The sequence below is a fragment of the Epinephelus moara genome, chromosome 11 (assembly GCF_006386435.1).
Source record: "Epinephelus moara isolate mb chromosome 11, YSFRI_EMoa_1.0, whole genome shotgun sequence".
In the NCBI taxonomy this organism is placed as follows: Eukaryota; Metazoa; Chordata; class Actinopteri; order Perciformes; family Serranidae; genus Epinephelus; species Epinephelus moara.
The window spans coordinates 15,213,540-15,228,166 of record NC_065516.1 but is presented as its reverse complement, the minus strand read 5'-3'; the positions used below and the strand labels follow the sequence as shown (position 1 = coordinate 15,228,166).

General features: G+C 39.7%; 1 protein-coding gene across 2 annotated transcripts in view; it reads left to right on the top strand.

Annotated features, from left to right (window-relative positions):
* Window positions 1–14,627, top strand: part of slc4a2b (solute carrier family 4 member 2b) — a 46,090-nt gene that overhangs the window by 9,336 nt on the left and 22,127 nt on the right. For both annotated transcript variants that reach the window (XM_050056127.1, XM_050056129.1), the window contains exons 3-4: window positions 11,246–11,414; window positions 11,566–11,792. In XM_050056127.1, the coding sequence (XP_049912084.1) occupies window positions 11,246–11,414; window positions 11,566–11,792 (396 nt within the window). The remainder of the gene's footprint in view (window positions 1–11,245; window positions 11,415–11,565; window positions 11,793–14,627) is intronic.

The window sequence follows — 14,627 nt, the reverse complement described above, 5'->3', positions numbered from 1 at the left end:
GTTGTATGTGCATTGCCTCGCACCTCCTTCACAGTAACTGAAGTATGTGGGAAGTTAGACACTTTTGGAGTGCCTTAATATTATGCAGCATATACTTTGCTTTGTTTAGAATGTCCATACTGGGACATTTAAACATTTTTGTCTTTGTATCAGCTGAGGTTTCCTAGAAAGGTTATGGTCTATACTCAATATGATTTTTGGATACCCTTTAAGGCTCATTCACACTTCTTTCATGTAAGAAAATAGGTATGTTCATTTCAAACATGACTGTCACTGCCCTCATATTTCCATATCTCATTTATGTTGTCATAGATGCATATAGTAGATGGAACTAGAGGGCAGAGTAAAAAGTCTCTGTCAATAACAAACATGGCGACGGTGGAGGAGATCGTACTAATATACCCTTTAACGGAGGCAGCATTGTAGATGGTGATGGTCTGTGATGCCATTAAATACATACATAGGACAGAGAATACTTATCACCATATTCCTGATTCGTTTGATTCCACCTTTTTCAAACATCTTTGTTGTGTCCCACGGTTGTATCTCGCTTGAACTATGCGATGCTGCTTCCATGATATCTGGTGGTATTCCATTTTGTCCGTATGCATAAACTTTAAGAAAATGTCTACAAATATAGACAAAATGAATGCAGATTAGGAAAAGAAGGCTCCATCCATGGCAGTGCACGTATTTAACGTTGAGCCATTAGTTGTATGCATTGCACTAAACATTGTCCTTAACGGTTCTGTATGCAACATTCAGAGCATTAATATAGCAGCAATTTGCTGTGAAGATTTAATGAAATAATGGTGTCTTGAGCAGAGAATGACGCCACGCTCCTGCTGGGTGTCGTAATCCGAGATTATCTGTTTGTAGTTGTGGTAGATGGTCCTGCCGTGCATGCATGTTAGTGCATGGAATTCCCTGTGTGTGTATCCCACTGGCTAGCTACTTGCCACCACTCTGCACTGCGCTGATTCGGCAGTTACTACTGACATCAGGACGACCTTGTTGTCGAAGTGTATCACCCATCCTGCGGTTGCCCCCAGGTTAACACCTTTAGCTCTGTTGGCACTGTTGCTGTCTGAATTGTTCGTGCTGGTAGCACTATTGGCTGTTAGCACTGGGCTAAGCTGTCTCCATGTTGAGAGCTGTCAGCAGACAACCTCTGAATCATAGATAGCTCTTTATGTCGTATAGAACTCCTTTAAACAAGATAAGGCCCTTTACAACTTTGGCCTCCTTGATCTCTTATTTTCTTGCAGAAGATGTTAAATGATATCCTTAAAGTTATTCTGTCAAGCCTTTTCAGTATCATGTCTTTATGGCCAATTATAAGCAGTAACACAGTTAACAGCCATAAACTTATTGAGATTATGGGCTACAATATGACTTGGCTCTAATAAGACTCTCCAACATGTAGCCTGACGACCAAGAAGCTCGCTAAAGATAAAACTGTTTGCTGTATGACAGTGCCTCAGCAGTTATTGGTTGGTCTCTTGGCTCCAACTCTACCAAGTTAATTATTATCTTCTTAACAATGTGTGGTAGTGTGTGTGTGTGGTCAGGGTGAGTTCAGATAATCCTGTTTGGATTTTTAAGGGCTAACGTTGTGAAACTGAGTAATGTCTTCTTCCTACTGTGGAGAGCTGCCTTGGCCATGTGACAAGGGCTAACTGAAATGGGAAACAAGTTGTCTTCCATCAAAGCCGTGGACGTCTCTGGCTTTTACTTTTGACATTGGAAAAACAAATACAGCTATCTTGTTGTATTTTAGGCTTCAGCAACACACTTGTGTGTAATGTGATGGACTATCTGTATTCATTGAAGGTGAGTTTGTTCAGTTCGAGCATGGAGAGCTCAACGTAACGTGTTTCTTTGTGATATTTAGTCTTGCTCTTATCATTCCCAAACAGTCATTACACATTATCCTACATTAAGCAAATAGAGACTTTCTGAGCCTATATGTGCACCGACTTTCTTCTTCTGACTTTGGCTCTTTAGGTAAATATAACCTCAACACGAACTCTGCAGCTGGTTAATGTTCAGTCTAGTTCTTGTACTTTTGAGACGCAATTTTACTTCGTCAACAGCTCATTGACTTTTCTCAAGCATTTGAAATCCAAGGTAATAATTACAACCTAATGTTATTTTAATGTGTCACTAGTTACAGATAGTCGCCTCTATAATGTCAGCAGGTGGATTACGAAAGGTTTCTTTGTAGGGGAGCACTGTGAACAGGGAAAACTAATATAAAGAAACCCGCTGTGCTGCTGGCTCAGTGTAAAACTGTTTGCAAAGGTTTGTTTTTGCTTCTCCTCTCTCCCAGAAATGTCAAAGGTCAGGGTCAGCTGCAGAACAGAGCGACTGGGGCTGGTAGGGATTTAGTCTCTTGCCTCAAGGCATTTCAGCAGTGTAAACAACTGCTGCATCTGTTAGATGAAAACTGTCTAGATTATTGGTTTCCAACCTATTTGGATTGTGTCTCCTATATATACTATAAGTAATAGTGAGACACTTTCAGAAATGTGCACATTTACTGTCTAGTTGAGAGTTAGATTAGTTTAGAAACAAGAGTGAGGTATCAGTCAGTTAACTGCAAAGTTGGAGGCTTTGCTAGGCTTAGGTTAGCCTAGCATAAAGTCTGAGGAGTTGGTACATTTCGCAGAAAGATGCTAATGTATTACTTTAAAGTGATGGTTCAGCATGTTTAAAATTAGGTTGTTGTTTACTTCTTTGTGTCTTGTTAAGAGTTAGATGAGATGATTGGCACTACTCATGTCTCTCAGTTAAACATGAAGCTACAACCAGCAGTCGGATAGCATAGCTTATCTTAGAGTAGAACTTGTACATCGGCTTTTGATAGGACTAAACCAACAAGATATAAGATAAAATGTTGGTTAGAGAACTTCAGAGGCGCCGGTAGGCAGATTTTTTTACCTTTGGACTGGGCCAGGGTGGCTGTTTCCCCCTCTTTCCAATCACTAGCAACCAGTTGGCTGCTGACTGTATCTTCATAATTACATGAAATTGATTTTGATCTTTTCATCAAACTCTCAGCAAGAATCCGAAAAGGAGTATTTTGCAAAATGGTGAACTATTCCTTTAAAACAGGGCTTATCCCAGCTTTAATGTCAAACGACCTTTGGCAGATGAACAAAAGTGATTTGGTTGATATGGTTTCTCATGGTTTCATTTTGAAAATTTGTGTCCTGTTAATCATCTTGTGACCCGTCGTAGTGTTCTTGCGACCCCTTTGGATAATCTTAATCTCCAGGTTGGAAACTACTGGGCTGTGCTCAAATAGTCAGAAAAAATATGTCCTGTGTCTTTTCCTAACACGTTTCCTTGACCTCGATGGAAAGCATCATGAGGTCAAGGGAAGATGTAAAGGAGAATTCAGGGCTTGGGAAAAGACAACCGCAGTGCTAGGAGCATCCGGCTGCACTTACACATGGCTAGGTATTTATGCCATGGCGGATGTTACTGATGATAGACTTTTAAAAGTGCATCTTAGACTTTGGCCTATTCGTTCTTACCATGTTGTTCCATGCAGGCAATATAAACATGGAAAATCAGGCCGGTAAAAAATATTACTTCATTATAAGGTTGGAGTTGAAAAAAGAAAGGAATATAAGCTACCAGTTACAAAAGTGAAACAAAGTGGTTGTCACATTGAGAACTGGACAAAAAAATACCTGCTAACATCTTGCTTTTATACATAATGGGAAAGGTTATAATAGGCATTCACAAGGTTATAATAGGTTTGAAAGAGAGGCTGAATGAATAAGAGATGTATTAACAGAAGTAACCACCGTTAAGTTTTCACAAGCCTCCGTGCTGCTTTCTACTCTTTACTAACCTGCTTTCAGAAAGTCATACTAGGCACACTGCTCTCGTCTACTGGCAATGGGAAAGGAGTTTGTAGCCTATGTTTAGCTGGTTTTCCCGTGTTTAAAAACCCTGCGTACTAGGGGTGTAACGGTACACAAAAGTCACAGTTCGGTACGTACCTCGGTACACAAGTCACGGTTTGGTTTTTTTCGGTACAGTAATGAAAAAAATAGACAACTATTAAATATCTTTTACTTATTGGTAACCTTATTAAAACATACCACCACAGCAGTTAACTCTTTTTACACAATTTTTGAATGAAACAAATATATATAAAATCCTGCTTTTTCACATTGTTTGAATGAAAATAGAAATATAAAAGTGAAAAATAAAATCCTGCTGTTTTTTTAACACATTTTTTGAATGAAAAATATAAATATACATTTCTGCTTTAACAGTTTTACTCAATTAAAATAAAAAGTATAGTGCAGCTGGTCAGCTTTAAAGCCTGCTCAGATTCAGTTTTACTAGGAACTTACTTAGCTTTCCCACTTTGTTAAAGTGCAGTAAACAAAACATGCTTATATCTAAAGTGCAGCTTAAACAATTTTACTCAACTCCAATGGCGTTGGTTATTTCTTTAGCGCGATGGTCAGGGAAACGCTCTTTCTTTTTAAACGACGACGATATCGTAGTTTGCACCAGATTGCTTTTTCTAGTCGTGCCGGTTAACGTTCAAACTCGGGTGGTGTCGCTTTAGATGCGTTAGCATGTTAGACGTGTTTCCAAGTACATACCCGACCGCTGTTCTGCAGTGTCGGCACACTGCTTTTGTCTTGTCCACTTGTTTATTTCCATCTTCGTATTTTACCCTGAAACCAAAGTGTTCCCGAACGGAGGACTTAAGGTTTGCGGGTGGGTCTTCAGGTTCGTCAGGTTCACTTGCCATGTTGTCAAAATGCGAGAATGCACTGCACAAAGTGAAGGCGGAGATTTACGGTCGGACTCGGTCCGTCACTCAATTATGTCTGTCGGGGAACTAGATATTTTAAATGGTTCGGCTCGCAAAAACGGAATTAACATAAAACAAAATAAAATAAAATAATGTCCTGCGCCCAATAATTCGGTACAGGGTCGTGCCGAACCGAAAGTCGCGTACCGAATGGTTCGACACAAATACACGTACCTTTATGGCCCTACTGCGTACACATGTTTATCTTGGTGGAAAAAGGGTACGACTGGTCAATTCCGGTCACCAGCCCATCGATCAGTGCCTATCTATTTAGAATGGTTACTCACTTTTGCATACTCACCCTCCTGTGCACTCATATTCATCAACACGAATCCCAGTTGGTATGATTGTCTGAAAATAATAATTTTATACAAGATAGATTAAAGCATATAGTTTGTTTTCATGAACGTTAGTATGTTGTATTGCTTTAAATGTAATTTAAAATAAAGGAATTTTGGGACGGCATTATCTCTTTTCCCTTTGCAAGGGATGGTCCAGTATACTCTGTGCTTAAGGAGGTAAGGAAGCATTGAAGCAACTTTTCTTAGCGTTTAGAGAATTCAACCAGCTCTTATCATGGCTGCCACTTTCACTCAGTTGAAACTTTCTTAAGTAAAAAGACTATCAGGCTGCAGCCTCAGTTCAGACAACAAGCACCCAGCCCTTCCTGTCATCATGTCGCCATCCATATATTGTAATTGTGAGCTTTGACATGATCGTGCAACTGTATCAGTGATTCTCGGTGAGCTGTCAGACCTTTGATAGCAGGATCAGCGCAGTGCGGTTCACACCCACTCCTCACTATCTTGTTTTATTACCTTGTAGACTTCCTGTGACGTGCATCTGGCAGTTTCTGCAGAATCCCCTTCTCTCAACAGTTTATCAGTTGGACATCTTCAACTTAGATAAAACTCAGGCGAATGATTTTTTGCATGTTTGGCTACTGCAAACCCTGTTTGATAAAGCTGATGCCTGCTAGAAGTCCAATTCCCAATACAAATATAATCAAAGGGTATCACCAGAGAGGAAGCAAAAGCAAACAAATTGGAGATCTATTTTCCGGTCTCAGACTGGCTGGAGTATGCATTGATTAAATTGAGTATATGACGTAAACATTTGTAATTGATTTGAAGCAGTGCAAACATGCTGTTAAATATATGATGCAATAGAAGGGTTGTGAAAATCAGTGCTTGCATAATACAAAATTGGCTGAGGGGGAAACTGGGTTACAACTCACACGCTTTCACAGAATAATCAGAAACTCATAGTGTGTACCCAGCTCTCCTTGCAGACTCATGTTAAGATATGTTGGAATGCAGTGACTCATCAGCCACACTGCACAACATGATGATCACGACAACGTCCACAGCCTATCTCCCCCTTTCCCCTCCGAATGCTGACTGTGTGGGATTTGAGCCTACCTCACAACACAGATAATCTCCTCTGCAGCCTCCACACATGGTCAAGTGTCCATCTCATTATACAACACAGCCGCTGCACATGCACACTACATTTTTAAAATGCTTCACAAGATTAACTCTTTTACGAGCTAATAATTTATTCTTACACACTCTAAATTTAGGAAAAGAGGCAAAGATGTTTCATTATTTTTTGTTTTTCTGCAGTCTGCTGTGGGAAATATTCCTGCTGCCCTGTATGAGTCATATGTGTTAAACTTTTCCACCACCTTGGTCCAGACTGAAATATCTCAAGAGCTATTGGATGGAATGTCATGACATTTGGTAAAAGCTCCATGTCCTCCTCAGGATGAATTTTAATAACGTTGGCTTATGCCTAGCTTTCCACACAGTGCCATCATCCGGTCAACAGTTTTGACAGCTTTTTTACAAAGGGCCTGCAAAACTGACTGTGCTATCAGCCTCAGCTGCACTTTGTCTTTCATGCTGATTTGCAAATGTTAGCATGCTAAAATGCTGAACTAAGATGACAAACTAACTAACTTAGCATTGTCCTTGTGAGCACGAGCAAGCTATGAAAGTTGCAGGCACAGAGCAGTAAAAAATTAAAATAAAAATGAGGCGAAATGCAAAGCTTGTTCCAAAACGAGAGAGAATCTGGGGTTGGCTTTCATTTTTGCTAGTGAGGATGCAGTTGGCCTGTTTTCTGTTGGACCTGTCGGTGCCGTCGGTTAGCTTAGTCAGCTTTGAAGTACTGGTATATCCATTACAACAAATGTAACGGTGTTGCAGTAGTAGTCTGCAGTGTACGTACAAGCAGTGTAGGGAGGAGGGGCTACAAGTGAATGTTGTGTTCACAACCAGTAAACAGCAATTCCTGTATAGCGTACTGTTTAATATCCATTCTCACACACACCAAAACATGCGTACGTGCACACACATACACAGTCTATGCGGCGGTAACCTTTTTATCTTGCCAGTCGCAGGACTCATAAAACGAGCTAATATACATAAGCTGTCATCTGCCAACAAACACACTCAGCTGTCACCACCAAATTAATGAAACAGATCTTCAAGACTGTGACTTAAGCTATTATTTGGCACTGATTTCAATAACTTTAAGCAAAAACACAAAAAGATTTATTATTTTCGTTTCTTTTTCTCTAACTGGCAGCACACTTGCCCAGTCATATCTCTCCTCCCTTGCAGACTATAAAGTCTAATATTTTAGATACACAGTGGTAAAATGGATTTTCAATATTTGCTTTCTTTGAATAAGTGTGATGGACAAGCTTCCCTGCCTGCTAATTCCCACAATACATTATTGAAATTCTTTTGTTTTATTAAGATATTGATTGCTAATACAAGATTAATGTCTTGTTAAAAGGTACCAACATACCTGCACTAATATGTTACACCTTTTAAAGGTTGTTTAAATCTTGTTTTTGTTTGGTTAACAAATTGCTTAGTTTTGTGTCTTTGTTCAGCTGTCAAGTGATCTACCACAAGTATGTTTTTCAGTCATTTTTCATGTAGAAAAACTCGTGAGTGGTGTCACCTTTCTGGCACAAACAGCATTTTAATCTGATGTAATTCCAGCCTGTTACTTAACATGTCTTTTGTCAATATTAGCCATCAAATATGCATCCTTTTGAAAACTGTGAGATGTTTAGTTCCTATGCATTTATATTGCCCTTCAAGGCACACTGACTAAGAGCACCTTGGTCAATATTTAGGCTTCATGTATCAAAGTTAAAATGTGGAGATGAATGTCAGCGTGGGGTTTTGTTCCGGGCTGTTCAAACACGGCTTGTCCTTTCAGGCTGCGTTTGTCCTCAAAGCGAGAACGAGAGTCTTGTTTATTCTGCCCTGGCACAATGGGCAGACTGGTGAAGGTGGCAGGTTGGCCGATAGGGCTCTGATTAGGGTATCACGCGGCTTTGATAAGCGGGGGAGAGAGGGATGTCTCCTGCTTGCAGTTCTTAATCGAGGAGTCGAGGGTCAGAGCTCCACTTTTGTCATGTTGGAGGGCAGTGACACTTGTTGCCACCAAAACGCTGATTTTAATTAAGCTCACATTGCCATGAGCGAGGTAAGTCGTCTTCATTGTCTGCTCGGTGTTGTTTTTACTCGGCTCCCCTCAGCTTGTTTTTGCACATGGTTTGGGTTGTGGAAAATTCTCTCACCTCTTTGAGAATCCCTCACACATCTCTCCCACCTCTAGAGATTCACTGTGAAACCATGATATGAATGAGAGATCTGTAAAAATAAACTGCGGGATAGTGTAGCAGCACACATCTGGATGGGATACGTGTGTTTAAGGTTTTAGGATCAGTCAGATAATTAAATATTGGAAGTATCCTGCCTTATTGCAGGAATTAAGTGGTTTTCTTTCCAGTTTTTGACCATTTGGTGAAACTGTTGGGAGCAAAAACTGTTGACTAAATTTACCTTTATGGAGCAACTCCATTATATTATCTGTAACTTAAAATGTGTACTTTAAAGAAACACATTTTCTCCTTAGGCCCTTAGTAATCTGCTCTGCTATTCAAAGTGTTAATGGTGCTTCAGAGTGCTGAGTTGTCCTCGTCCATTCGTTCTGGAGGTCACTGAGGTGAGCGTATAGTTGGTTCACTCCTTTTTTTGAAACTCTTGTTGATCTGTCAGGAAAAAAAAGCTATATGAGGATTTGAACCTTGGGTCAATATTGATTGTGTGCCTAACAGACTGACCTGTCTCTCTTTTTACTCATAAGCCTCAGCTTGTCCACAGTTCAGCAAAGGGCTTTCTGCTTCTATCACCTGTGTGTGGCATGTAAAAGCGGCTCAGCGTAAAAGTCTGCACGGTTATGTGGGTCATGGGAATCGGTTCTTCACACTTTGTGTGGACATGCCTGGATTCATGACCATCTGTTGGGCTTCTAAGTATGATAAATTCAGGATGAACTCTTGAGTTTCCTGTCCACATTTTCATGTCTTGATGGGCTTGATGTGCTTAATGTGTTAAAAGTGGAACAAGCATAACGACAGAGCTGCTTTACATCATGCGTATAAGCAGCAGCCAGCTCTTGCTCTGGATCTGATGTGATGATTTAAGTTGATGGAAAGAGCAGATTTGTATTATTTCCAGATTTGTTTTTGGTTCTTGACATAGTTGGTCACACTTTTTGAAAAAAATATTCTAACAATACCACAGTGTAAAATTTCTGCAAGTAAAAGTCTTGCATTTAAAATCTTAATTTAAGCATGGAAGTATATCACCAGAATCTACTTTAAGTATTAAAGAAAAAGCACTTGTTCTGCAGAAAAATGGCCCCTGGGGAAAAAAAGCTTAGAATCTTTAATGGTGCATCATATTTTAAGAGCTTATTAAATGTTTCTTTATGCAAAATCTTAATCTGAAAGCTAACAAGTAAATACAGCTGTCAGATAAATGTAGTGGAGAATAAAGGGAAATAGATGAGCTTTAATAAGGTACACCACTTGAGTAAACACACTTGTTTAATTTCTGTTACTGTTAATTAATTTTGAATATAATAGTGCATTTGTTTATTCGTTTAGCAGTTTGCTGTGCATTCACTGAAAAAAAGTGAGTCTGACACAACACTGAGCAGTAGCTGCAGGTGGGAGAGGAGTCATGACGTGCTTCCTGTTGCTCCCTGCAGCACTGGAGAAAGCTTAATATATGATTGACATGTTGGGTGTCCTGAGAATCAACTGTGGGAGCATCAGGTGACTTGTGGCCCCTGAGCTCTGCCACAGGAAGGGTTCGCTGCAGGATCTAAGGCACCTGCTCAGTAGTCATGGCAACCTTCACTCTGCCGTGAGGTGGCCAGAGCACGATCCTGTAAGTCGGAGCACATCCACTTGCTGCGCCATTGCAGCCAATCCTTATCACAACATCCCACCGGCAGAGCAAGGCGCAGCAGGGCACGGCATCCTGCTGCAAGAAAACAGATCTCTTATCACTCCTATGATCCCTGTCACACCACAGCGTGGAAAAGGAGTAACGATCAAAGCACATGGCGATTGTTTTCAGTTTAAGGCAAATTTTCAGGAAGGTATGCATGAGAGGACTCCTCATATGATTACCTGATAGTGGAGAATTAGCAGAACCAGAACTCCCTCTAGTGTTGGATTATGTGAAAGGCAAACTCATGCTCTGGGCATTCCAGTACCCATACTGCCATACTGTTTAGTGTGCCAGAAAAAGATCAGCTATGTCCCAGTACATACAGTAGTATGTCAAATGCAGTGTGCCAAATATACCAGGATGTCCTACTGCATTTGGTCAGATTTTGCAGTATGCAAGCCAGCATGCTTTCCTAGCTATTCTGACCCACAGTCCTCTGTACAGCCGAAGATAGGTCATATTGACAGAGCCAGACACAGATGACAGCTTGGCAGCTCGTTGACAGCTCATTTTGACAGCTGTCAGAAGCCACAATGGCGGATGACAGCACATTTAAGTGAGTGGTGAGCAGTCAAATAGATAAAAGCCAATAATAGGTAATAATGATGGTAGTAATAATAGTCAGAGGAATTTTTAAGTGAACAAAATGTTCTTTTGTTGTATCTCCAAGGTCACGTTAAATGATAACGTTAAGAGCGACATAAGCAAGAGGGCCAAAGTTCAAGATGCAATGTAGTGACGAAGTAGTAAGCCTATGTCCCATTTTAACGATAAACATTTTGCTGTCTCTGTAGCTTTAATTGGAGGTTGCACTTTCTTCACTTTTTGTGAAAAGAAGCAGGATGAAGAACAGCTTTGTAATATCGGATTAAGGTTTAGAATGAATTATTTCACTGTCTAATTATTTTATTATTTAATTTTCTACATTTATTCATATCATTTATTTTCCTAATTTATTTCCTATTTATTAATATTAAACATGTTTGTTCCAAAATCCTGATCAATGGACTGATTATTATTTTTATTGTACTTTCTTTAATGTATTTGTTGATTTGTTGTGTTGCAGCCAGAGGCCCCTGCTGCCTCATCACTACACGGGACTCCACGCCCTGAAGAGGAGGATGATGGGGACCTGAACAAAGCTTTGGGGGTCCAGCGCTTCCAGCAGATCCTCAGCCCCGCTGCTGTCGTACCTGATGAACAGCACCACAACTACCATGAGGAGGATATCGAATGTAAGCACACCATAACCTCCTTGTTGTTTAATGTATTTCAACATCCAGCAAGCTGGGGAAATGTTAAAAAAAACAAAAAAACAAAAAAAACAAATAAACTTCAAATTAGATAAGTTCATATTTGTGTATCTCTGCTTTATCTTTTCTTCAGACCACCGTCACTCCTCTCACCACATCCACCGACCTCTGTCCAAACTGCCCTCTGAGGGACGCAGGAAGAAGGGCGGCAAGAAAAGGAGAAAGGACAAAGATCACAAAAGCAGCCATGCTCCCAGCACTGGCCCCATAGAGGAGGGAGAGGATGAAGAGGAAGAGGAGGAGGAGGTGACAGAGACAACTACTGTTCCATCTGAGTCGGAGAGAGTCAAAGATGTGGAGGTAATTATTCGCCTTCATTCTAATATTTAAGTGAATATATGAGTGAGCGGAGAAGCAATGATAGGGACTGATCTCTGCTTTAATACATTATTAGGTTCTATTGCTTTCAACTCAGAGTCCTTTGACACTGTACTGGGGAGTAAATATATTCTAATACTGTATCAGACTGCGTACTTTTTGGATTTATATTGTTGTTTGTTACTTTTTTATGCAAAAACTAGTGCTGCAAGTAACAAATAACTCACATATAAAACGCCATGAAATAGTAAATAAATTTCCTCAAGCCCAGAATAATGTCCTTTAAATTTTTCTTTTGTCTGACCAACAATCTAAAACTCAAAAATACGCTCTTTTCTGTAATGTAAAATAAGAAAAAGCTGCAAATCCTCCCATTTTAGAACATGAGAACATCAAATGTTTTTTTTTTCTTAAAAATGTATGATTAATCAGTTATCAAAATGGTTTCTGACAATTTTCAGCCTATCTGCAAATCGAATAATCGATTCACAATGCACACGTGTTTAGCAAGAATCCCTTATACTTTGACAATCATATATAGGGAAGGAAGCAAAATCTTTCCAAGTTGCACTGCAGATACATTATTCTTAAAGGGACAGTTCACCACAAAATCAAAAATGCATATTTTTCCTCTTACCTGTAGTGCTTTTTATTATTCTAGATTGTTTGGTGTGAGTTGCAGTTTGTGGTGCTCAAAGCACCAAAAAAATACATTTGCAAAACTCAACAGTAATGTCTTCATCCAGAAATGGTGATCTAGTTACTCAAGATAATCCACAGACTTTGTTGTGAGCAGTTTCATGTAGGAACTGTTTCCTTTCTACCACACTACACCCGCCAACAGTATCACCGCGTAGAAGCAAACATGCATCTACTGCTACCTCACACTACAGCTTAGTCGAGAAGGATGCCATTAATATTAACATCTCACACTGTCACAAGCACGAGATTGTCGTCCAGATGTCGTCGTGTGTTGATATGGTTAGCGGGTGTGTGGTGGAAAGAAAATAGTTCCTACATGAAACTGCTCACAACAAGGTCTGTGGATTATCTTGAGTAACCAGGTCATGATTTCTGAACAGAGACATTGCTGTTGAGTTTTGCAAATGTATTTTTTTTGGCATTCTGAGCACCACAAGCTGAGTGCCATCTAGCTCCTTTATATTGGAGAGAAGGCAGACATCTCTATGGCCGATATCTCCAACACTTTGCAACTCACACTGAAACAATCAAGATAAATAAGTGGCACTACAGGTAAAAGAAAAAATACTGATATTTCACACGGAACTTTAATGTCAGATGTAATTTGCATTAAGGTGTTTGTGAATGAGGGTACAGGAATGTGCTGCTCTACAAACCAACCCAACCTGTTCACTCACTGTTGTAGCATTACCATATTTTCCTCTATGAATATTTCAGTAGAGTCTTAATCATTCATCAGTGGGTTTCATGTTTGGTGGTTAATATGCTCCACAAAGCGAGACCAGATTTAAATTGCACCACTGCAGAATTTATAGAGTATGACTGAGGTGAGTTGTTTTGCTTTGATTTAACTTTTTGATCAGTTTTGTGTTTCTGTTAGGCTTCAGCTTTTTTTTACTTTGTATTTGTATGGCTTTAAATATATTTTACAAAACAAAAAGGAGTAAACAAATGTCAACAGCATGTGAACCAAGCTGCTGACATTGAGTTTATATTGTCCCCAGATTTATCCGGATCCAAATATAATAGCATCTTTGTCGTTCACAGTGAACACATTTCTGGATTCCTCATAGAAAACACAAGTTTACAGAGCTGAACATTGAAATAACTGAGGACATGTGGCTGAATGCCTGGGAAATATAGTCAACCTCTACCAGAAGCTCAAAACAAGAGTCAATACCAAAAAAAAAAAGCTGTTTGGCATTGGCAGAGAAGATTTGGCAAATTTTTCATGGGCGCAACCCACATACTCAGCTCTGCTGCTCATCCCACAAATGCATGTTTGTTACAAATGTGGCACAGCTTAAAAGGGAAATAAACAGGCTTTCCAATGGTATAAGATTTATTGCCAAGAAGCATTGTTACAACAAAGAAGTAATCTACCAAACATAAATTTCCTTACTTTTTGTGCTTAGTTTATATAAGTATGTCCATCTACGTATGTTTAAGACTGTGGAGCCCTCATTGGATTGTTTTTCCCTCTTTTCTCTGGCTCAAATTCTGTCTTCAGTTCATTAAAACTCTTCAGGGTTCTGGCCTTGGTAGCTGAGTGGTTACAGTGCCTGCCACTTTACTGCAACATCACGGATTTAATTCCAGCCGTGGCACCTCTGTTGCATGTTGTTCCCCTCTCTCTTCCCCCCCTTTACACTCTGACTCTAATCTTTAGGCAATTCTGAGCAACAAGCAGAAGAATTGGAAGACATTTGGGAATTTAGCAACACAATCTGCCTTTTGCATCAGCTGAGGCTTGAACTCACAACCTCTGAGACTAAGAATCAATTTCTATCTCACTGAGCTAGTTAGTCAGTGACAGTTCATGTGTAGCTTCACAAATTGACTAAGCCAGACGTGCAGGTTTAGCAGCCGTCCATGCATGGAAAAGCAGATTTCAAACCACTGTAAAAAAAAAAAAAAATTCAGTTATTGAAACAAAAATCTGAAAATACACATATAGCATCTAGACAGCATGGAGATGTTGGTAATTTATTTTAACAATGATTGATTTGCTTCATAAGTGAAAAACTGATGTTTAACTAGAGCTATGTGCAAAGTGAGAAGCCTCAGATGGTTTCACACTGAAGTATTGACACTGGATCTTTTTTGTGCAAAGTT